This window comes from Nymphaea colorata, unplaced genomic scaffold, assembly GCF_008831285.2.
Source record: "Nymphaea colorata isolate Beijing-Zhang1983 unplaced genomic scaffold, ASM883128v2 scaffold0350, whole genome shotgun sequence".
NCBI lineage: Eukaryota > Viridiplantae > Streptophyta > Magnoliopsida > Nymphaeales > Nymphaeaceae > Nymphaea > Nymphaea colorata.
In genome coordinates this window covers 2,106-27,500 of record NW_022204856.1, presented here as the reverse complement: position 1 = coordinate 27,500, position 25,395 = coordinate 2,106, and the positions used below count along the sequence as shown (strand labels likewise).

The window sequence follows — 25,395 nt, the reverse complement described above, 5'->3', positions numbered from 1 at the left end:
TTGCATCATATCTAACTGATTCCTTGGTTCGGACCGAAGAAGCAATGTCACTCGATCATTATCAAACTGACTGCATTCTGTCCGTGAGTATCCCACCAGAGCGCTTTCTAATAGGCCATGAACTAGATCAGAATCATTCTCAACGAATCCATAAGAAGTGATCCAATTTTGTTCATCGGGTCCCCAAAGATCTTGAGCGACCGATCCGGCAGAACAACTCAAAAGATAAAGAAGTATCGTTAATTTCTTCATGCTCGTTCCAAGTTCGAAGTACCATTTGGACAAATAAGAATCCCCTTCCTTACATGATTTCTTCTTCATATAGATAGATATAGGATCTATGGAGCAATTACTTAGAAGTACATTTTGTGCAACAGCCCTTCCTATCTGATAGAAAAGGATCTCATGATACTGAACGGATCTTACCTGGGATCGCAAATCCCAAGTTTGTCTATGAAGAGCTGATCTAATTGTATTAGTGTCTATAATTGATTTCTTTTGTGTAATACTAATTGATAGGACCTCATTGGTAAGTGCTACAAGATCTCGTGCATTGGAACCCATGGTTATGGATCCGAATCCATTAGTATGGGACATTTTCTTTTCCAAGCGGAATCCCCTAGTATATGAAAGAATGAAAAAGTGCTTTCGTTGTTGTGGAATAAGAAGCCTTCGTATCTTAATGCATGTATTTGATTTATTCGGAGCTATTAGAGCGGGATCCACTTTTTGGGGAATATGAGTCGAAGCAATAACAAGAATATTTCTAGTGGAACATCTTTCACAATCCCTGGGGAGATGGTTCACTAATAGACCGAGGGATAAGTAATTCGACTCATTCACATAAAGATCATGAATGTTTGGAATCCATATTATGCAAGGAGACATTGCTTTTGCTAATTCTAATGGAAGGGTGATCTCAAATTGGTCTATTTTCGGCGTCATATACATAGTTAGCACATTCGGCATAGTTAGCAGCTCCGTATCAAGGTCATCATCGTCACGATCATCAATATCGATATCGTCACGATCCTCAATATCGATATCATCAATAAGATAACCTTGATTGTCATCCAGGAACTTGTTCGGAAATACCGTAATGAAGGGAACATAGGAGTTTGTCACTCGGTATTTGACAAAATATGATCGTCCAGTTCCTATAAAACCTATCACTAAAATACCCCTAGAAGGGGTAGGGCTAAGCGGAGCGAAAGGGTTTTCCATGAGATGGGAAATGAGAACTATTAGCCCCACACGGGGTTTGTGAATAAGTAATTGTCTGATAATGAGCAAGGAATATCCGTCTTTCTGCTAAACAGGATCTATTGAACTCATAATTCATTAGATACCTTTTTTGAATGTCAACTAAGTATCGTAAGTAAATGGATCCCGGTTGTTCAATCATTTGATAACCAGAGTCATTCTTTGATAAATGATCACTATGAGTCAGACTCAATAGAATTTGATCAATCCTTTTTTCTGTCGTTAAGGTGGAGAACTGAACTAAGAATTCTCTTTCTGCATCATCAATCCAATCACTGTTCGCGACCCAGGATTCTATTTGATCATCAATCCAATCACTGTTCACGTTTTTTCTTATCAATGAATAGATCTCTTTACTTGTACGACTTAGATGTCTCGTATTTCTCGAAAAAGTGATTGAATTGATGGGATTTGGTATGATACTTATGAGATAGATGATATCGATGAGATTGATATTCAAATCTTTCTTCTTAGAACGTATTGATTTGACCCCATAAGTGGGACCACCACTCAATAGCATGTTGCCACCAGAAGCAGAACTCCGTATTTCTTCCAGAGAATCTCCTAATTGTTCCAGAGCAACTAGAAAGAGATTCTTTAACCAGAAAGAATTCAGTTCAGGTGGAGGATACCTATCCAGAAGTTTTCGCAACTCAATCATGTATGATGGAATCATCAAAGATTTGATCTTTTCTAACTCTGTCTGTAACTCACTAGAGACTCGGGAAATAAAGAGAAGATGCGTACGAACGAGATATCCAGCAACAAGAAGAAGGAAAAGGATTGAATAGAGGAACTCCCGAGCATTTGGTGATCTCAGATGTGTCCACTTCAATGGAACGGGTGACTCATTATTTCGATGAATCATTTCTTCGGGCAGAAGAAGATTCTGTAAACACTTACTCGAAATCTCACTTATCAGATTCCATCGTGGAAGAATCGCCCACAATGGAATCTGAAGAATTGACCATGATATATCTGATCCATGCATAATATCATAAAAAAAGGATACAAATTTGTGACTGCTACTTAGTATCGGCAATGGGTCTGAAAAGTATCTAAAAGGATGAAATTTATATATTTGCACCCTGCCGAAGTAAGGAACCATGGCATATACGTTTGGAACAGATTCCATTTTGAGAGATTTGAAAAAGCACTATCTCGTTGAAAGGCTCTATACATCTGCCGTTTCTCAACGCATTTCTTTAGACAAAGATTCCGTTTTTTGCGGATGGTAAATCTTTCTCAGAACATGGAGTGTGAATCAAACCCATGTTTGAATTGAAACTGAGATACTGATGCAAGTTCTTCCCTTCTGAATCAGATAGATTCATATCTGAAAGAGGCTGACAATAAGTTGAAAGAGGCTGAGATTTGTACAAGTTATACGTTTCGTCACCACTTTGTGGAAAATCGTTAGGTATGAATATGTCAGATACCTGTGACTCGATTGGTGAAATAGTATCTCTCTCCAAAAAAACATGTTTTTTTTTACCGACGCACAAAGAAAATATCTTGTTGCGGATGAACGAGATATGGAGGAATTGTCCATATGTAAGATCATAATTATCGATACGGGTCTTTTCCGCATAAAAAGGGAATCTTTTGTTAGAATAGAAGCAGAAGTGATGTGGATTATTCAAGAATCGAAGTAGATTTGCTTTATAAAAAGAAGATATCAATGAACTTCTATGAAATGGTTTCACGGGATTCAGCCAATTGTCCCGATCGTGGGATATCATTGAGAAATAGGAATCGGTGTTATCAAAGAATTTCCTGCGATTATTCCTAGTATGGAGTGAGTCAATCATCCACTTTGGTATCTTATTGAACAAAAATGCTGATATTGTTCCCCCATTGATCAAGAATTTCGATCTTTGGGAAGTATCATGATCATCCAATAAGAAGGGTTTCAATTTATTCAAATGAACGATTTGAACACCTATTGATTCTAACAACTGATTGCAGAGTTGATCATTCGGACCTTTCAATTCATAGATGTGGATCTCGGACCTATGAATGGGATATTCCCGATACTCACAAAGAAAAAAGTAAGTGACTTAGACAAAAAGAGAAGTGACTTGGACAAAAAGAAATGAAGTGACTTAGACAAATCTTGTTTGTCGATAACCTTGGACCAATCAATCGAATGTTGATTAATACGTAATCGATCGAACACCACTTGAAAACGGTTCTTCTGTTCAGAAACGAAATGCTCCAAATGCTCCTGGAAATTCTTGCTCCCATTGGACCATTTGTATCTATATGCATTAGGATCCCGATTCATGGATCTCTCGGTTCGAGAAATAAGAGGATCGAACCATTTCTTCTGACTCTTTTTCACATTCGATAAATGTTGGTTGATCATATATTTCATTATAGTTATATGATTCAGAGTATCATTTCCTATTTGATCCCTTTGAATTCCATATTCGAAGTTGCGATCGGATCTATTCATTAAAAAGAATCTATTCGATAGATTTCTTATGTACCCATAGGTGCTATATTGGATTTGAATCAGATTTCGGATCAATCTATATTGATTGACTGCCTCCATTATGTTGTTGCTAGCAAATACCACTATTTTGGGTTTTGGATCTTCCAAACCATTCCTGCAGGAGATCCGGACCCATTTTTTTCTGATCCTTCGATAAAAAGATTCATTCTCTTCATCAAAAATATGAGGTAGAACCAATAAAGAGTTCTTTTTCGATTCATCCCTGGAGTTGAATACCTCATTCAAGAATTTTTTTTGATCCAACCCGTAGGAATCAATAGAAAAGGCAAATCCCTTATGATACACCGGATCAGGCTCGGTTATTGATAGAGTGAATAGATCTGCCATTTCTTGAAATCTCTCTTCTGATTCAAAATCGTGGTGCAACGTGTATCTCCCTTTGTTCCGGTCATGGAATAGATGGAATAAATCACAAAATGGGTTTTTGTTCAAGAATGAGATCTTATTAGAACTGTCCATATCCGGTTCATCCTTCGGAACCATATCACATCCCCGATCTGATGAAATAGGATGAATTGAGACGGTATTTTGTAAATACGTAATTATCTTGAATATATCAACCATTTCTTTCTTTTCCGATCGCCTGGAAGGGACAAAAGAAAAAACATCTTGTTGTTTCTTCAACAATTTCTGATCTCTAGTGAACCTCTCAGTAGCATTCGAAACCAGATGAAGTTCTGACCATCTGTCGGAGAAAAAAGAACGAATTGATCTTGTAGGATTCCCAAGAAATTCTTCGATTTTTTCCGGAAACAGATGATTATTCATCTGCTTTTCACGTTCCGTGAATAGCCGGGACATTGAGGAATATCCAGAAGGGTATTTCGGGAATCGATCTGATTCTATCTCTGTTCGTTCCGTTTGAAGAGAGGAAGGATCCCAAAGAATCAATCTTTCTTTTAGTTGCTGAATCTCTGTTTGATTGATCAATGTGTGATATTCCGAATCCTCATTCCTAATGGAATCGAAATGATCTCTGGATTGATCAGAAGATCCTTTCAATTGGCTAGAATCCGTTACTTGAACGAAAATAGATCTTGTGGAATCATATTGAATATTTGACGATACATTCCGTACCTTGCTAAAAAACCGATCCTTGTTTACCAACCACATATTGTCTAACCAAATCAAATTCTCTCTCGATACGTTCCTCAAAAAATCCGATTCGTGCTGATTCTTCCCCCAACTAACGAAGAGATCTTGGTGGAATTGCCACATATGAAATTGAGCACAATTTTGCAAAGAAATATCCCACTTGTTTCTCGAGAAGAGATGGGAAACATGCTCAATATCATTTGATGGAATAGTTGCCTCAGCTCCTTGTTGTTTGAGGAAACCCTCCACTTCAATTGGTCTTTTTTCACGAAAAGCAGACATGAGATAACAAATCAAGTGTTTCGCTAAGATTTCGAATAGCTGTCCCGAATTCAAATTGATTATGTTTCGCTTCTTCCTCGGAGAAACACGATCAAACAATTCCCAACCATGGTCCTTGCGGATCGGATCATCCATATAGGATACAAAAAGAAACTCCAGATATTTGATATCTTTCTCTTTGAATGAGATCTCAATTCCAGCTACTGTTTCATTAGATATCTTACAACTAGAATCCCTCTTTTTCCGATCCAGTTCCTCCACCACCGCGAACCCCAGTTAGATTCAGGCATGATACACTTTTTAGTTATTGGGAGGACCCAAGTACTCTCTTTCGGATCCATGAAACAACTCTCAGAGATCTTTTTCCCTTTTGGAAGATACAGGAGCGAAACAATCAACCTATTGATATTGGGAGACCAAAAAGATTCTTCCAATGTATCATTTCTGGGTCCAATGGAATTCATAGGTATAGGAAGAAGCCCCATCAAATAGAGATTTTTTCTTTCGACCATATTTCGATTGTTAATACGATATATAAGGACCGCTACTACAAGCAGTACTACACCTTTGATCGTGAAAGTGAAATATCGATTGCTTGTTGAACCCTGTGAATCACGTGAAAGCAGGACACTCCAAGTTTGGGGGCCAAGGAGTTTCACAAAACGTTCTTGGTGGAAAAAAATGTGAGTGAAAGACACCACTGAATCGAATTTGGTCCATGAATCTAAGAAATAGCGAGAATTCTTGATCTCTCTCAATATCTCTCTCAATTCCAAAATACAGGATTTGAATTGATGCCGTTTCATTGATTTCTCCTAAACGAAAGATTATATTTCAATTGAAATCCACTTACACAAAGACAGCCCCCGTTGATGACGAGTCTCCGCGAAGCATCCATGGCTGAATGGTTAAAGCGCCCAACTCATAATTGGCAAATTCGTAGGTTCAATTCCTGCTGGATGCACGCGAATTGGAACGTTCAATAATAGAATTGGCTCCGTATCAACGGAATCTCATCATCCATAGATAACTAATTGGTATATTCATACTATAAGAATAAGATAGAAACGGTAGAAACGGTAAGAATTCTAATTCTTATAGATACTGGAACTCATAGGGAAGAAAATGGATTTATGGATGGAATCAAATATGCAGTATTTACAGAAAAAAGTATTCGGTTATTGGGGAACAATCAATATACTTCTAATGTCGAATCAGGATCAACTAGGACAGAAATAAAGCATTGGATCGAACTCTTCTTTGGTGTCAAGGTAGTAGCTATGAATAGCCATCGACTCCCGGGAAAGGGTAGAAGAATGGGACCTATTATGCGACATACAATGCATTACAGACGTATGATCATTACGCTTCAACCGGGTTATTCTATTCCACCTCTTATAGAGAAAAGAACTTAAATAAAAAAAAATAAATACTTAATAACATGGCCATACATTTATACAAAACTTCTACCCCTAGCACACGCAAAGGAGCCGTAGACAGTCAAGCGAAATCCAATCCACGAACAAATTTGATCTATGGACAGCATCGTTGTGGTAAAGGTCGTAATGCCAGAGGAATCATTACCGCAAGGCATAGAGGGGAGGTCATAAGCGTCTATACCGTAAAATCGATTTTCGACGGAATGCAAAAGACATATCTGGTAGAATCGTAACCATAGAATACGACCCTAATCGAAATGCATACATTTGTCTCATACACTATGGGATGGTGAGAAGAGATATATTTTACATCCCAGAGGGCTATAATTGGAGATACCATTGTTTCTGGTACAGAAGTTCCTATATCAATGGGAAATGCCCTACCTTTGAGTGCGGTTTGAACTATTGATTTACGTAATTGGAAGTAACCAATTAGGTTTACGACAAAACCTAGAAATCGATCACTGATCCAATTTGAGTACCTCTACGGGATAGACCTCAACAGAAAACTGAAGAGTAACGGCAGCAGGTGATTGAGTTCAGTGGTTCCTCATATAAAATTATTGACTCTAGAGATATGGTAATATGGAGAAGACAAAATTGTTTGAAGCACGGATAGAACCGGAAGCGCCCCTTGTTTCAAAGAGAGGAGGATGGGTTATTCACATTTCATTTGATGGTCAGAGGCGAATTGAAAGCTAAGCAGTGGTAATTCTAAAGATCCCCCGGGGGAAAAATAGAGATGTCTCCTACGTTACCCGTAATATGTGGAATGGAAGTATCGACGTAATTTCATAGAGTCATTCGGTCTGAGTGCTACATGAAGAACATAAGCCAGATGACGGAATGGGGAGACCTAGGATGTAGAAGATCGTAGCATGAGTGATTCGGCAGATTTGGATTCCTATATATCCACTCATGTGGTACTTCATCATACGATTCATATAAGATCCATCTGTCTAGATATCATCATCTACATCCAGAAAGCCGTATGCTTTGGAAGAAGCTTGTACAGTTTGGGAAGGGGTTTTGATTGATCAAAAAGAAGAATCTACTTCAACCGATATGCCCTTAGGCACGGCCATACATAACATAGAAATAACACTTGGAAAGGGTGGACAATTAGCTAGAGCAGCAGGTGCTGTAGCGAAACTGATTGCAAAAGAGGGTAAATCGGCCACATTAAGATTACCATCTGGAGAGGTTCGTTTGATATCCAAAAACTGCTCAGCAACAGTCGGACAAGTGGGTAATGTCGGGGCGAACCAGAAAAGTTTGGGTAGAGCCGGATCTAAATGTTGGCTAGGTAAGCGTCCTGTAGTAAGAGGAGTAGTTATGAACCCTGTAGACCATCCCCATGGAGGTGGTGAAGGGAGGGCCCCGATTGGTAGAAAAAAACCCACAACTCCTTGGGGTTATCCCGCGCTTGGAAGAAGGAGTAGGAAAAGGAATAAATATAGTGATATTTTTATTCTTCGTCGCCGTAAATAGAAAGAGAAAGAAAAAATAATGAATGATGTAAAATTAAATCAAATTGGTTTTTTCGTCTTCACAAAATGAAAAAATGAAAAGAAGGGGGAGTAATCACTTGTGGCCCGTTCATCTAAAAAAAATCCTTTTGTGGCTAATCACTTATTAAGTAAAATTGAGAAGCTCAACAAGGCAGAGGAAAGAAGTATAATAGTAACTTGGTCCCGAGCATCGACCATTATATTTGCAATGGTCGGTCATACAATTGCTGTTCATAACGGAAAGGAGCATTTACCTATTTATATAACGGAGCGTATGGTGGGTCACAAATTGGGAGAATTCGCGCCTACTCTGACTTTCCGGGGACACGCGAGAAACGATAATAGATCTCGGCGATAATGATAATATTAATATAGTTAATGTATTAATGTAATCAAAAGTTAAATAAGTGCTCTCATGATTTATTCTTATTTTTATTGGTGTGTGTGAGGTAAAACCCTATGACTATGATAAAGAAGACCTCGGGTACAGAAATACGAGCTTTAGCTCGACATATAGGTATGTCTGCTCAAAAAGCACGAAGGGTAATTGATCAAATTCGCGGTTGCTCCTATGAGCAAACACTTATGATACTGGAACTCATGCCTTATCGAGCATGTTACCCCATTTTCAAATTAGTTTATTCCGCAGCAGCAAATGCTAGTCACAATAGGGGTTTGAAAGAAGCTGATTTATTTATTAGTAAAGCCGAAGTCAACGAAGGTGTTATCGTCAAAAGGTTAAAACCGCGAGCTCGGGGACGTAGTTACCCAATAAAAAGACCCACCTGTCATATAACTATTGTATTGAGCGAAAGACCTAACTTCAATTTAAAAAATATTTGATTTTCAAAACATGACTTTTAGTTTAGAAAGAGAATATTGGTAGGTAGATATGGGACAGAAAATAAATCCACTTGGTTTCAGACTTGGTACAACCCAAAGTCATCGTTCCTTTTGGTTCGCACAACCAAAAAATTATTCCAAAGGTCTCCAGGAAGATGAAAAAATACGGGATTGTATCAAGAATTATGTACAAAAACATATGAGAATATCCTCAGGTTTTGAAGGAATTGCACGTATAGATATTAAAAAAAGAATCGATTTGATCCAAGTCATAATTCATATTGGATTCGCCAATATGTTAATAGAGGGTCGAGCCCGAGGAATCGAAGAATTACAGACTAATGTACAAAAAAGCTTTCATTCTGTGAACCGAAGACTCAACATTGCTATCGCAAGAGTTGCAAGACCTTACGGGCAACCTAATATTCTTGCAGAATATATCGCTCTGCAATTAAAGAATAGAGTTTCCTTTAGAAAGGCAATGAAAAAAGCTATTGAATTAGCTGAACAAGCGGATGCAAAGGGAATTCAGGTACAAATTGCAGGACGTCTCAATGGAAACGAAATTGCCCGCGTTGAATGGATTAGAGAAGGTAGGGTTCCCCTACAGACCATTCGAGTGAAAATTGATTATTGTTCCTATCCAGTTCGAACTATCTATGGAGTATTAGGGATAAAAATTTGGATATTTTTGGATGAAGAGTAATGGCTCCTTTTCTTGCGATTCTATTCATGGATACTTATCCATGGACAGGGCAAAAAACTCAATTTAGTTTAGGTCTTTTTCCGTTTAGTCAAAACGGATCAATTATATATGTTTGAATAACAATTCGATTTACCACTTTGATATGATAGAATTGCTATGCTTAGTGTGTGACTCGTTGGGACTAAAAGAAAGAATTGGACCCTACCTAATATAAATATAAATTAATAACCAGCTCATTGCTTCGTATTCTCAAGATCCAAGGAATCGGTCATTATATGAGATAATAATCATATATTTGTAGCAACTGAAATCCTTTTTCAATAAAGTAAAAATGAATCTTGATTGATTGTGTAAGTTGTGAAACCAAAATAGAGGGATGCGGATGAATGGAAGGATGAGAGAAAGAGAGAAGGGGAAAAGAAATGATATATTATTCCAATATGTATGGTCTATGAATCATCTTAGAAAGGGCAATGTGATAAGGCATCATATACTATAATATAATTCAATTCATCTATAATTGAGATAGATTTCAAAAAAAAAGAGCATTGAGTCGATAGAGACTGAGGAGATTGACTCAGGGACAGATTAAATTAGAAGCTCCATTGCAGAATTCAGACCTCGACATTAATGGAGGAGAAGCTATGGGAACGACGGAACCTGTGACTGCGGAGGATTCGATTGAAAACGAATCCTAATGATTCACTGGACGGGATGGCGGAACGCGCCGGGAACGAACTGATTTCTTCGAAGAGGTTATGGAGCGACCCTACGAATAAAGCAGATAAATATAAAAGAGTAAATATTCGCCCGCGAAATTTCATCCATTAAATAATCCTAATATTATTTATTGTTTATTTATCGTTTCATTCGCGAGGAGCTGGATGAGAAGAAACTCTCATGTCCGGTTCTGTAGTAGAGATGGAATTGAGACACTACCATCAACTATAACCCCAAAAGAACCAGGTTTCGTAAACAACATAGAGGAAGAATGAAAGGAGTATCTTATCGGGGCAATCGTATTTGTTTCGGTAAATATGCGCTTCAGGCACTTGAACCCGCTTGGATCACATCTAGACAAATAGAAGCAGGGCGCCGCGCAATGACACGATATGCCCGTCGTGGCGGAAAAATATGGGTACGTATATTCCCCGACAAACCCGTTACACTAAGACCCGCGGAAACACGTATGGGTTCGGGGAAGGGATCTCCTGAATATTGGGTATCCGTCGTTAAACCGGATCGAATACTTTATGAAATGGGCGGAGTATCAGAAACCGTAGCCAGAGCCGCTATGGAAATAGCGGCGCGCAAAATGCCTATACGAACAAAATTCGTTATTGCGGAATAGGGATATCGGACCAAAGGGATATTTATGAATGATGAAAAATATAATCTATAATCGCTGGTTTACTTATTTCTGGACAGAAAATTTTCTTTTCCCCCTCGCCTCTTGCATTGAAAGAACTCAAATAAAAGAAAGATGATTCAACCTCAGACCTTTTTGAATGTAGCGGACAACAGCGGAGCTCGAAAATTGATGTGTATTCGAATCATAGGAGCTAGTAATTACCGATATGCTCATATCGGTGACGTTATTGTTGCTGTAATCAAAGAAGCAGTGCCAAATATGCCCCTGGAAAGATCAGAAGTAATCAGAGCTGTAATTGTACGTACATGTAAAGAACTCAAGCGCGACAACGGTATGATAATCCGGTATGATGACAATGCAGCAGTTGTCATTGATCAAGAAGGAAATCCAAAAGGCACCCGAGTTTTTGGTTCGATTGCTCGTGAATTGAGACAGTTAAATTTCACTAAGATAGTCTCATTAGCTCCCGAAGTATTATAAATAATGAACGCTAGTAGACGAGACAATGGGTAGTAGGGTCTTTGAAATGGATAAATTAGTAGATTATGTCTCAGGCATATACCTTTAATGAAAAATAAAAAAGAAACATGTTGATTATATCAAAGCAAAAAAAAAATGATAGTTCGTCATGGGTAGAGACACTATTGCCGATATAATAACTTATATAAGAAATGCTGACATGGATAAAAAGGAACAGTTCGAATACCATCCACTAATATTACCGAAAACATTGTGAAAATACTTCTACGAGAGGGTTTTATCGAAAATGTTAGGAAGCACCGGGAAAACAACAAGGATTTCTTGGTTTTAACCCTACGACATAGAAGAAATAGGAAAAGAGCACATAGAAATATTTTAAAGCGTATCAGCAGACCAGGTCTGCGAATCTATTCCAACTCTCAACGAATTCCTAGGATTTCAGGCGGGATAGGGGTTGTAATTCTTTCTACTTCTAGGGGTATAATGACAGATCGAGAAGCTCGACTAGAAAGAATTGGAGGAGAAATTTTGTTTTATATATGGTGAGGTGATCCATCTGGTATACGAATTTGATACGTAACTTCCTATTTATGAAAAAGAGAGTAGAGGTGGGTTGTCTAATGTCACTCCTCCTACATTAGTTAATACTTCAAGGAGGTTACCTGGAATGAAAGAACAAAAATTGATCCATGAAGGTTTAATTACTGAATCACTTCCCAATGGCATGTTCTGGGTTCGCTTAGATAACGAAGACCTGGTTCTAGGTTATGTTTCAGGGCGGATACGACGTAGTTTTATACGAATACTACCAGGAGATAGAGTAAAAATAGAAGTCAGCCGTTATGATTCAACAAGGGGACGTATAATTTATAGACTTCGCAATAAAGATTCAAACGATTAGGTATTTAAATTTTCATGGGGATAAATTTTAAGGCTCAAACACTAACTTAAGGTGAATTAAAGAAAAGAGACTTATTTTCTTTCAAAGAGTAGATTCGGAATTAAGGAACAACAAATATGAAAATAAGAGCTTCTGTTCGTAAGATTTGTGAAAAATGTCGACTGATCCGTAGGCGAGGACGAATTATAGTAATTTGTTCTAATCCGAAACATAAACAGAGACAGGGATAATATTTATAAAAAAAAAAGAACTTCACTTTCTAAGAGACCTAATGTACAAATAAATAAAGAATTTGTTTTCACATGAAATGGATATATCCGTATATCTCTGACTCATATTTATGAGATGGCAAATAGAATATGACAAAACCTATACCAAGAATTGGTTCACGTAGAAATAGCCGTATTAGTTCACGTAAGAGTGGGTGTAGAACACCAATAGGAGTTATTCATGTTCAAGCGAGTTTCAACAATACTATTGTTACTGTTACAGACCCACAAGGTCGGGTCGTTTCTTGGTCTTCTGCGGGTACCTGTGGATTCAAGGGCACAAGAAGGGGTACCCCATTTGCTGCTCAAACCGCAGCAGGAAATGCTATTCGTGCGGTAGTAGACCAGGGTATGCAACGAGCAGAAGTCATGATAAAGGGTCCCGGTCTCGGGAGAGATGCAGCATTACGAGCGATTCGTAGAAGTGGTATACTATTAAATTTTGTACGTGACGTAACCCCTATGCCGCATAATGGATGTAGACCGCCAAAAAAAAGGCGCGTTTAGAAATAAAAATGGAAAAGATTCCAATCCAAGAGAAATAAATAATTAAATGATCTCATCAAATAATATTATATTAGTATGGTTCGGGAGGAAGTACCAGTATCCACTCGGACGCTACAGTGGAAGTGTGTTGAATCAAGAGCAGACAGCAAACGCCTTTATTATGGTCGTTTCGTTTTATCCCCACTTATGAAGGGTCAAGCCGATACAATCGGTATCGCGATGCGAAGGGCTTTACTTGGAGAACTAGAAGGAACATGTATTACGCGCGCAAAATCTGATAAGGTACCACATGAATATTCTACGATAGTAGGTATTGAAGAATCAGTCCATGAAATTTTAATGAATTTGAAAAAAATTGTATTTAGAAGTGATCTGTACGGAACTCTCGACGCATCTATCTATGTCAGGGGCCCTAGACACGTAACTGCTCAAGATATCATCTCACCACCTTCTGTAGAAATAGTTGATACTACACAGCATATAGCTGTCCTAACGGAACCGGTTGATTTGTGCATTGAATTAAAAATTGAGAGGGGTCGTGGATATTGTACGAGAACCCCAAATAACTATCAAGACGGAAGCTATCCTATAGATGCTGTATCCATGCCTGTTCGAAATGCGAATCATAGTATTCATTCTTATGGGAATGGGAATGAGAAACAAGAGATACTTTTTCTTGAAATATGGACGAATGGAAGTTTAACTCCTAAGGAAGCGCTTTATGAAGCTTCTCGTAATTTGATCGATTTATTTATTCCTTTTTTACATGCGGAGGAACAGGACATAAATAGAAATATGGAGGACAATCAAAAAAGGGCTAGTGTGCCCTTTTTTACCTTTGATGATGGATTGGATAATATGAAAAGAGAAATCATATTGAAACGTATTTTTATTGATCAATTAGAATTGCCTCCTAGGACTTATAACTGTCTCAAAAGGTCTAATATACATACATTGCTGGACCTTTTGAGTAAAAGTCAAGAAGATCTTATGAGAATTGAGCATTTTCGCGTAGAAGACGTAAAACAAATATTCGACATTCTACAGAAGGGTTTCACAATCGACTTGCTTAAAAATTCAACTCAGTTTGAATCCCGTTGAAATTTTTTTTTCATTTCGAATGAAAGCACGAAATGAAAAAATTATAAATGAAAGACTATTTATTAACTAGAAAATAATGAAATAAAATTTCTATTATTTTCTTATCTTTATCTTATTTCTTATTTTTTATAACTAAACTAACTATAAAATTATACTATAATTATTCTTCCTATATATTACAAATTATTATTCAATTCGAATTGAATAATAATTTGTAATATATAATCAATATACACACTAAAATATACACACTAACGAAAAAAGAAGAAACAAAAACAAAGTCTGTTTTGAATCTTCAGCATAGTCTGTATTCGTGGATTCTTCAGAATAGATCTATAATCAAATGAAAGAGATGTATCTAGGAGGATAAACTTTGAAGTATGCCTAACTAGATACATACGTAATATCCCGCCTTACCTTAGTATTTCAAGATCTATTTTAATTTGAAAAAGACCTAAAGTTAGAGACTTATCAATAGGTAATGTTGCTCCAATACCTAACCAAAGGGCTACTGCCGTACCAATCAAAAAGACTGTTGTAGCTACTGGGCGACGGAATGGATTTTGGAATTTATTAACATTTTCCAAAAAGGGTACTGTCAATAATCCCGCTGGTACCGAAACCATTAAAAGAACACCCAATAACTTATTGGGTACTGTACGGAGTATTTGAAATACGGGAAAGAAGTACCATTCGGGTAATATTTCCAAAGGAGTTGCAAATGGATCTGCCGGTTCACCAATCATTGATGGCTCTAGAACCGCTAGACCTACGTTACATGCAATAGTACCTAGAATTACTACGGGAAAAATATATAAAAGATCATTAGGCCATGCCGGTTCCCCATAATAATTATGTCCCATCCCCTTAGCCAATTTTGCTCTTAATACAGGATCATTCAAGTCGGGTTTCTTTGTTATTGGGATAGGTGAATTCTTATGGATCCATCCCCCGAAAGAACCGGACATGATGATTTTTCATCATCCAGCTCGAGCAATAATCAAAGGAATGAAATGGATTCATATAAAATCCATATGCCATCCAGGAAACTATGTTCGTACAAATAAATGCTCAATACCCAAGTAGGCTTACATCGATCATGATCAAATGCTTTTTGGATTGTCTCATACCTTGTAATTGATGCACAATATTGTTTTTTAGAGTCTTCTTACGTACAAAGGATTTACTTGTTACTAATAAAGTCTAGCCTCGATTCTTCCTTAGATCCCGTGTTTCACTCCGATAGTATCATAGATCGGGGTCGATGCAGGGGAAATGAATGCATTCCCTACTATAAGTTAAATAAATGGAAGTGGAATAGATAGAACATAATCTGGATCATGCCACATCACTTATTCTACTAGATCTTACGAAGCCTATTCATGCATGACATGATTCGGGTCTGATCATAGAAAAGATTCTCCTCAAAGGAACCAGCCTATCCTCTTGCTCCGCAGGGGGGCGGCGGTTGGAACAGAGACACATTTGTTTATGAATTCCAATGTGGCAGATAATATATCTGCATGGACCAATCAATAGTTCAAGTCACACACTCCCATAATCCATCCTCTCCTCCGAGAATCCACTTCAACTGTTCGTATCAAATAAAAAATACTTCGTGGTTGAAGGGAAATATCCAAATAACATGTCTTATTCTTTTCAATAATCCATATTTATAGCAATGAAATACAAATACTATTTTTTTTGTTCCTACCCAAACAATATATTATATGATCTATTACAAATACCTATGCTCTGTCTTCTCTATAAAGGACCTGAAATACCTTGCTTACGTATCATTGAAAAGTGCATTAACATAAATACGGCGGTAAGAAGAGGTAATACAAAAGTGTGTAAACTATAAAAGCGGGTCAAAGTGGATTGACCCACGCTAGCACTTCCGCGTAATAACTCTACCAAGGGCGATCCCACTATAGGGATAGCCTCAGGTACACCAGTTACAATTTTGACTGCCCAATACCCAATTTGGTCCCAAGGTAAAGAATAACCAGTTACCCCAAAGGATGCAGTCAACACAGCCAGAACTACACCCGTAACCCAAGTCAATTCACGTGGTTTCTTAAAACCACCTGTGAGATAAACACGAAATACGTGCAGGATCATCATTAGAACCATCATACTTGCTGACCATCGATGAACTGATCGGATTAACCAACCGAAGTTGGCTTCAGTCATTATGTATTGAACAGAGGCAAAAGCTTCTGTGACGGTCGGGCGATAGTAAAAAGTCATAGCAAAACCCGTAGCTACTTGTACTAAAAAGCAAGTAAGTGTGATCCCTCCTAGACAATGAAATATATTGACATGAGGAGGAACATATTTACTAGTTATATCATCTGCAATCGCTTGAATCTCGAGACGCTCCTCGAACCAATCATATACTTTATTGAGATAGGTGAACCGAAGGCGAAGGGACTCCCCTCTAAGAACCGTATATGAGAATTTCGTCTCGTACGGCTCAAGCGAAAACACCCCAATACTGGTTCTGGTTGCAACGTGCAATAGAAAAGAAAGATTTGAAACCTTTTAGAGACTTCACTTGATTCAATCTTTCCAGATAAAATGAGGGAACCAAAACTCTAAATCTCTTCTTTGTGATGATAGCGCCAAAATATCAAGTTGGCTCATCCTATGTTGATTGTTACAGGCCTTTTGAATGTTCTCTTACCCTATTTTATTTTTGTTTATACGTAATACATACGAATTTACTATTGATAGGAATTATCTTGTTGAGACCCTATGAATCAATTGAAACCTCAGATTCCTACTAGAACCACGATGATTCAACAAAGAACAAAACAGAACCAAAGAGTTCTCTGAGTAGGAACCCTTTCGTTTGATCATCACTTCACTTATTCAATGAACAGATATAATAACTAAGAATCCATAGAAATATTTGTCCTGTCCCTCGCTCAGCTCAAACTAAGCATGATTCTGAAGGAAAAAGGTGGTTCGATTTCTGAAACGCCTCATTGAAAAGTTAATTGAAAAAAATAATAGTAGTTGGAGGCCGGTCACGAGGTATGAATAGTAGGTATGAATCATAGTTTAAATAGTTCTTAATCTATTCCATATAGTCCGTGCTCCAGATACTAGACTGACTATCTGACGGGCTAGAACCATCTCTCTCGATGAGATGACAGACTTATTCTCTGTACTATCAATAGGTATAACAAGTCACACACTCATATTCCGGAAATACCGAAACAAAAGAATTCCGCGGTCGAACTACCAAACAGAATGAGATGACCTAGAAATCCGAATCCTAAGTGATTCTTTTTTTTATTGAAAGTTAGGACTTATCCGTTCTTCTGGACCTAACTTAATGAAATACCATCCAGTAAAACGGAAGAATTATAAATCTCCAAAATAATAGATAGGAATACTGCAAATAGAGCCATTGCGACACCCATAAGGGGTGTAGTTCCCCATCCAGGGGCTACTTTACCATATTCCGAATTCAATGGTTTTAATAAATCGCCTACAATAGTCCGTCTTGGCCCAGATCTGGAACTACCCTCAATGGTTTGTGTAGCCATAAATCCTATTCCGTGCATTGTTTGAGATCTGTTGACTTTGTATACGATTCCGTTGTAAATAAACTATCTTATCGTAGATCCATCGTGGTCTTGAAATCACTTAATAATGGAAACTGCAACTCTAGTCGCCATCTTCATATCTGGTTTACTTGTAAGCTTTACGGGGTATGCCTTATATACCGCCTTTGGGCAACCCTCTCAACAACTAAGAGATCCATTTGAGGAACACGGGGACTAGTTGAAATGATGACCCTCCTCATCGGAGGGTCATCATTTCAATTGAGATAATGAAAAATCATTTCATCTTTTTATTTGGAACCTTAGGCGGTTCTCGAAAAAAGATAGCAAAAAATATTATCCCCAGAGTCGAGACCAACAGGAATGTATAAACCAATGCTTCCATAGATTCGATCGTGTTTTACAATTATAGCTTCCATACCTGTTCATTTGGGATCATTTCCCAGACAAGTAAAGGTCAAGAGTAATAGGTGATGATTCGAATTAATATTTCTCCAGTACCCTATATGAAACATAGGCTAGACATATGAAAGAAATGTTGTATCAGACTACTTGTCTCCTTGTAGTTGGATCCCCCAGTTTTTGGAAGGTTCCAAATTCCACTTGAGCATCTAAATCTGGGTCGATACCAGCAAAAACATCTCTGAACAAGGTTCTAGCACCATGCCAAATGTGGCCGAAAAAGAAAAGCAAAGCAAACGAAGCATGTCCAAAAGTGAACCAACCCCTTGGACTACTACGAAAAACACCATCGGATTTCAAAGTAGCGCGATCCAATTCAAAAATTTCACCCAATTGGGCACGTCTAGCATATTTTTTCACAGTAGCAGGATCATTATAACTGACTCCATCGAGTTCACCACCATAGAACTCAACAGTTACACCCACTTGTTCGACACTATACTTGGATTCTGCCCTTCTAAAAGGAACATCGGCTCTCACAATTCCGTCTCCATCTACCAAAACTACCGGAAATGTTTCAAAGAAGGTAGGCATACGACGTACAAAAAGTTCATGCCCCTCTTTATCTCTAAAGACAGGGTGTCCTAACCACCCAACAGCTATTCCATCCCCGTTGTCCATTGAGCCGGCTCTGAACAATCCTCCTTTCGCCGGATTATTACCGATATAATCATAAAAAGCTAGTTTATCGGGAATTTTAGACCAAGATTCCGATAAACTCAGATTTTCAGCTAGCCCGGCGTTAACTCTTCGATATATTTCTTGCTGGAAATATCCCTGATCCCACTGATAACGAGTAGGACCAAATAATTCGATCGGAGTAGTCGCTGAACCATACCACATAGTTCCAGCAACAACGAAAGCTGCAAAAAACACAGCAGCGATACTACTGGAAAGCACAGTTTCAATATTGCCCATACGTAATGCTTTGTATAGACGTTGGGGCGGGCGAACACTAAGATGGAATAGACCCGCTAATATTCCCAAGGTGCCCGCTGCAATATGATGAGAAGCTATCCCCCCGGAACAAAAGGATCAAAACCCTCCGCGCCCCATGAAGGACTTACAGGTTGCACTTTTCCGGTTAGCCCATAAGGATCAGACACCCATATTCCAGGGCCATACAAACCTGTTACATGAAATGCACCAAACCCAAAGCAAGCCACCCCAGATAAAAATAAATGAATTCCAAAGATCTTGGGCAAATCCAAAGAGGGTTTTCCCGTACGTTCATCACAGAATATTTCTAGATCCCAATACACCCAATGCCAGATAGCTGCCAAGAAGCACAAGCCAGAAAACACAATGTGTGCCCCGGCAACACCTTCGTAACTCCAAATACCCGGATTGGTTACAGTTCCTCCTGTAATACTCCAACCGCCCCATGAATTGGTTATTCCTAAACGAGTCATGAAGGGTATAACGAACATACCTTGTCGCCACATTGGATCAAGAACGGGATCAGAGGGATCAAAAACAGCTAATTCGTATAGAGCCATAGAACCGGCCCAACCAGAAACTAGAGCTGTATGCATTATATGGACAGAAAGCAAGCGACCAGGATCATTCAATACGACAGTATGAACACGATACCAAGGCAAACCCATGGAAATACCCCTTCATCAAAGAAAAATAGACACTATGTAACTTTGTCACATTGGAAAAGACTATGCTATGGACCTCATTCAGTGATTATCTCGGTGCAAGGGTTCACATTTATTACGTGCCGCAGGTGATAGTAATAATGGAACAATTCCGTTCTGTTCGCAGGAACAAAGAGAAGCAGATTTATTTTATACCCGATAAGTACCAATACGCAATGGGGGATTGGTCCCATTTTTTTAAGTGAATCCATTAGATACTTGTTCATCATTCGAAGGATCCGCTCCGTCCCTAAGAATTTTCTTTTTTTCATTCTGTCTTCCTACATGAGTCTTCCAATCTATGTATAAAATATGATAAACAAAAATATTATGAGGACAATAAACCCATTGTTACGTTTCCACATCAAAGTGAAGTATAGTACTTAACCCCGTTTTCTTTAATGTAATGCCCATTGGTGTTCCAAAAGTCCCTTTTCGGAGTCCTGGAGAGGAAGATGCAGTTTGGGTTGACATATAGTGCGACTTGTCGGACATATTGGGTCATATGGGATTTCCCCGTTCTCTCCCCTGATCGAGATATACTCTCTTTCGCCTAAGAAAGATTGATTGAATCATCAAATCAATTCAATAATTCGGAGCGTGAAATGTGCAAATGGATCAATTCGTTTGAAAGATAAATATTATCTTATCAATTAGAATAATCTATGGTTGACTTGGAACAATAAAATGAAGTATCCAGGCTCCGTTCAGAAAATACCAAATGGGTAATATTGATTACAACTTCTATCATCTATCAGAAATAAGACCATAGGAGTGATCTCAAACCACTAATAAATATAAATGTGATGAATACATCGAATACTTGGTTGGTGGAAGGCATAAAAAAGTCGTAAGAAAAAATAAGTGGTACTGGGGTCATTTGTCCTATATGTGCAAATGGAATTCGGGCGAATCTTTACCCGGAGTAGAGCATAAACCTAAAATAAGTGAAGAGGCCCATTCAGGAACAAGAAAATGGCATCGCGATTTGGATCTCGATGAAACAATACATCAATCAAAAGAATACATCAATAAAAAGATGTTCAGTGAATTCTTTTTTGTAGGTTAGGAGGGCAAACCAAAACTAATTTTTGTGGAAAATGCAAATGAAAATAAACCCCTTCGTCAGGAAAACGCCTAAACTCAAAAGAATAGGTCTGGAATCGACACATTGATTATTTTTTTTCGAACTTTTTTGAACCGTATGTATCGAAAGGTGCGTGTACGGTTCTGCGGGGATACAATTTTTCCTAATCAACCGACTTCATCGAGAAAGATTACTTTTTTTAGGCCAAGGCGTTGATAGCGAGATCTCGAATCAACTTGTTGGTCTCATGGTATATCTCAGTATGGAAGATAATACCAGGGATCTCTATTTGTTTATAAATTCTCCCGGCGGATGGGTAATACCGGGAATAGCTATTTATGATGCTATGCAAATTGTTCCACCAGACGTACATACAATATGCATGGGATTAGCCGCTTCGATGGGATCTTTCATCCTGGTCGGAGGAGAATTTACCAAACGTCTAGCATTCCCTCACGCTCGGCGCCAATGAGTTTTTATTTGACTTGAAGAAAAAATAAGACTATGCCTTCGCCATATGGAATATATAAGTAATAATAGCATGGCACGTTTAGTTCGATATGAGCAAATCATTATTGCTTCTTCATAACATGATTATGTATCGAGATAGTAGTATGAAACAAAAGGTTAGTCCCGATTTGATCTTATTCCTATGTTATTTATCGGGGGTCCATTTCAGCGTCACAAACAACCCCTTTTCCTTACACAACATGAGTCTGAATATTTCTAAGCATGAAAAGAAAGGGATCATTTTCCTTATCATTTTTCTTATTTAATCAGACTCAGACCAGAAAGAAACTTTGGGATTGCTGAATCATAGAAGAGAGATGAATATATTATCTAAAGCAACGGAACCATCATAGTATTTTTTTGTTCCTACGAGGAGAAGGGTGGTAAATGGATCATCCAACGATTTGGATCTGATAGATCTATTTGTCTCTTTCTTTGATGTAAGAGAAGAGTAGATTCCATTGCGGAGCCGTATGCAATGTGCAAAAATTGCCTGTACGGTTTTCTATCTTTTTTATTTTTATTTATTCTTTTCGCTCCATTTTGCGAGATAGAGGAATCGTTCATTATGACATATTATAATCAGGGTTATGATCCACCAACCTGCTAGTTCTTTTTATGAGGCACAAGCAGGAGAATTTATCCTGGAAGCGGAAGAACTGTTGAAACTTCGCGAAATACTAACAAGAGTTTATGTACAAAGAACGGGCAAACCTTTATGGGTTGTATCTGAAGACATGGAAAGGGATGTTTTTATGTCAGCAACAGAAGCCCAAGCTCATGGCATTGTTGATCTTGTAGCAGTCGAAAATAGCGCGGATTTTGTGTAAATCGGTAATTCTACTTCGAACCATGGTTCGAAGTAGAATCTTCAACTCAAATGAAAGTAATTCATAATCATCAGGTTAGGATCGATCTAAACCAACCGATTCTATATACGATTCAGCATGCCAACTATTAAACAACTTATTAGAAACACAAGACAGCCAATGAGAAATGTCACGAAATCTCCTGCTCTTCGAGGATGCCCTCAGCGTAGAGGAACATGTACTAGGGTGTATGTGTGACTCGTTCAGATCATGAACTGTGACCTAAACTAAACCATTTTTCCAGTATCAATGACCAGTGCCAATGAAAATGAATGGGGTAGAATGGAAGAACTACATTTTTAAAAAAGATCTAATCTATCATATACCTCTATTGTGTATGGAATTTATGGTTTCCATTGGTGCAAATCCAATCGCCTTGATTTGAATTTGGGATGAAAAGCGATTCCTCATTGGTAGCGAATGGTTATCCATTAAGCGGGGAAATAGTATTTAAAAAGCATAAAGTTATATTGGTGCTCTTACTTATGAAAGAACGGACTGATAGGGTCAGCTACCTAGCCAACCTTCATAATTAAATACCGTCACTGTATGGATAGATCTCGTTGTGAAAAGACCTATTACTGGCTAATTCATGGGTAGAGCCAAATGGTGTGAACTGTACAAGTTACCAATAACATTGATTAAATGAGGGAAAGGGCTCCGGTGTATAGATAGGACCTCGCCGTTTAAGAAGTAACCATAGAAACGATGGAACCCACTATTTATTCATGGGGAAATGAACTGCCTGTAAGAAATAACAAATCGTGGTTGGGAAGGTTATAGTAGCAAAAGAAAGCCATCGGAATTTTTATTTTATACACCGGAAGAATCCGTTTTGCTTAGACCAAGAGAAGGAAAAAGAATGACTGAAAGAAAAGAAATGAAAATCAATTAGTTATTCATGAAAATCTTATTCATCAAAGTCCCATTTTAAACTATGACAAGAGTTAGACGTGGATATATTGCGCGGAGGCGTCGAAGGAAAATTCGTTTATTTGCATCAAGCTTTCGAGGAGCTCATTCAAGACTTACTCGAACTGCTACTCAACAGAAAATAAGGGCTTTGGTTTCCAGCCATAGGGGTAGAGGAAGGCAAAAGCGAGATTTTCGTCGTTTGTGGATCACTCGGATAAATGCAGTAACCCGCGAGAATGGGGTACCCTATAGTCGATTAATACACGATCTGCGCAAGAAGCAGCTCCTTCTTAATCGTAAAATACTTGCACAAATAGCTATATCAAATAGGAATTGCCTTTACATGATTTCCAATGATATCCTTAAATAAGGAGATTGATCGGGAGGAGTCCGACGGAATAATTGAAATGAAACAGAGTTTCCCGGAGAATGACCCCGGGAAGGTAGAGTCAAAATAGCAATGTAAAGGAAAATAAAATGTAGTAGGAATGAACGAACCCATTTCAATAAAGAAATGGGTCTTCTTCCCCCATTCTTTCTTTTTTCTTCCGACACGACAATTGAATATGAGCTCCGGATCTTACGAACAAAGTATCACATCAATTTGAGTTATGATTTGAGTTCTGATTCGATTGAAGAGTGGTCCTATTTCTATTTTTTTCTGGTTCTAGTGCCGGTAGTTCTAGAAATCGACTCGGCTCTCTCAAATTGTTTCTCATTATTAAGAAAAGGTAACAAAGATAAAATACGAGCTTGTTTTATAGCAATAGTAATTAATCGTTGTTGTTTCAAGGTCAATCTATTCACTCGCCTAGGTAATATTTTTCCTTGTTCACTAATAAATCGACTAATTAAACTCATGTTTCTATAATCAATTCGATCCCCAACCCAATTGGGGGCAAACGCCTACGAAAAGATCGCTTGGATTTACGAAAGGGTCGCTTGAATTTCTCCATGGTTTATTCCTTATCTCTAAAATACCATTTCTTCTCTAAAATACCATTTCTTCATTCATCTCGGATCCGCCCGAAATGGCATTTTATTTGCTCCTAGATATGTTATATGTAATTCCTTCCCGTTCCTTAAAATGTTGGCACACGCAAGGCAACACCGCATTCAATCTATTTCTTTATCTCCCCGTGAATCGTATGTTTGTAACAATAGGGACAGAATTTCTTCAATTCCAATCGACCAGGTGTATTGTGTCGATTCTTTTGAGTAATATATCTGGAAATGCCCGGTGATTCCTTCTTCTTATCGGCACCATTTCGGACACAACTGGTACATTCCAAAATAACCGTAACTCTGGGATTTTTACCCTTGGGCATAAACCTCCTTTGTATTTGGATTCCCCCAACTCTTTCTTCTCTTCTTCAATCCGAAGAAGAAGAAAGGAGAAAGGAAAAAATAGAAGTTGCTAACTGGAAATCTAATTATGAAAGATTTCGTTGCAAGTTGTAATCAATAGAATAGAGTAATACGTAATACAACTATTTACTACAATTCAATTACTATTCCTAATCTCAGTATTTTATTTCAGTATCACTTAATTTAAGTATCTTATCTAATCTTGAATATCCAAGCCTAGATCCACATTTCTATTTCTGTTCTCCCTCTATTTCTTCTACCCCGAATCCGAGTTTTGCTGAGGTTTAATTCACTTTATTCTTTCTATTTCCCTACTCAACAAAAGTGAAGGAGGGACAGGGCTATTTAACAAACAGAGAATTATTGCTATTGTTAGCCAACATCTTCTACCACATCGATAATACCACACCGATAACTAGAATGAAAAAAGGGGAATGTCAACGCATCTGGGAATAAACGATGATCTCTATCAATAGACCTGCTAAAGAACCGAACCATAGAGTAGTTAGCACAGGCGCTACGGAAAGGTATGTTTTGATATCTCGCATTGAAATCCTCCTTCTTTATTTAACACATATATGATCAGATATATTATATATAGTTGTGGATCACTTGTATTTGTGTGCGGAATCCTTAATTAACTAAAATGGATATGTACAACGATCCAGTAGATGAG

General features: G+C 38.0%; 3 protein-coding genes and 1 pseudogene across 3 annotated transcripts; 1 reads left to right on the top strand and 3 right to left on the bottom strand.

Moving 5' to 3' along the window:
* Positions 1-7,794: 7,794 nt before the first annotated feature.
* On the top strand, positions 7,795-14,440 carry LOC126409465 (DNA-directed RNA polymerase subunit alpha-like). Its single transcript, XM_050075450.1, has one exon. It carries the CDS (start codon positions 13,262-13,264, stop codon positions 14,285-14,287), a length of 1,026 nt encoding a protein of 341 aa, XP_049931407.1. The 5' UTR covers positions 7,795-13,261; the 3' UTR covers positions 14,288-14,440.
* A 68-nt stretch (positions 14,441-14,508) lies between these two features.
* Positions 14,509-15,271, bottom strand: LOC126409466 (cytochrome b6-f complex subunit 4). The gene has a single exon (XM_050075451.1). It carries the CDS (start codon positions 15,253-15,255, stop codon positions 14,701-14,703), a length of 555 nt encoding a protein of 184 aa, XP_049931408.1. The 5' UTR covers positions 15,256-15,271; the 3' UTR covers positions 14,509-14,700.
* A 766-nt stretch (positions 15,272-16,037) lies between these two features.
* Positions 16,038-16,834, bottom strand: LOC126409467 (cytochrome b6; the record flags this gene model as incomplete). The annotated part of the gene is made up of 1 exon (XM_050075452.1): positions 16,038-16,834. A coding segment is annotated over one exon (783 nt), but the record flags the coding sequence as incomplete, so codon positions are not given.
* An 885-nt stretch (positions 16,835-17,719) lies between these two features.
* LOC126409464 (photosystem II CP47 reaction center protein-like) lies at positions 17,720-20,121 on the bottom strand (annotated as a pseudogene).
* Between the last annotated feature and the right edge of the window lie 5,274 nt (positions 20,122-25,395).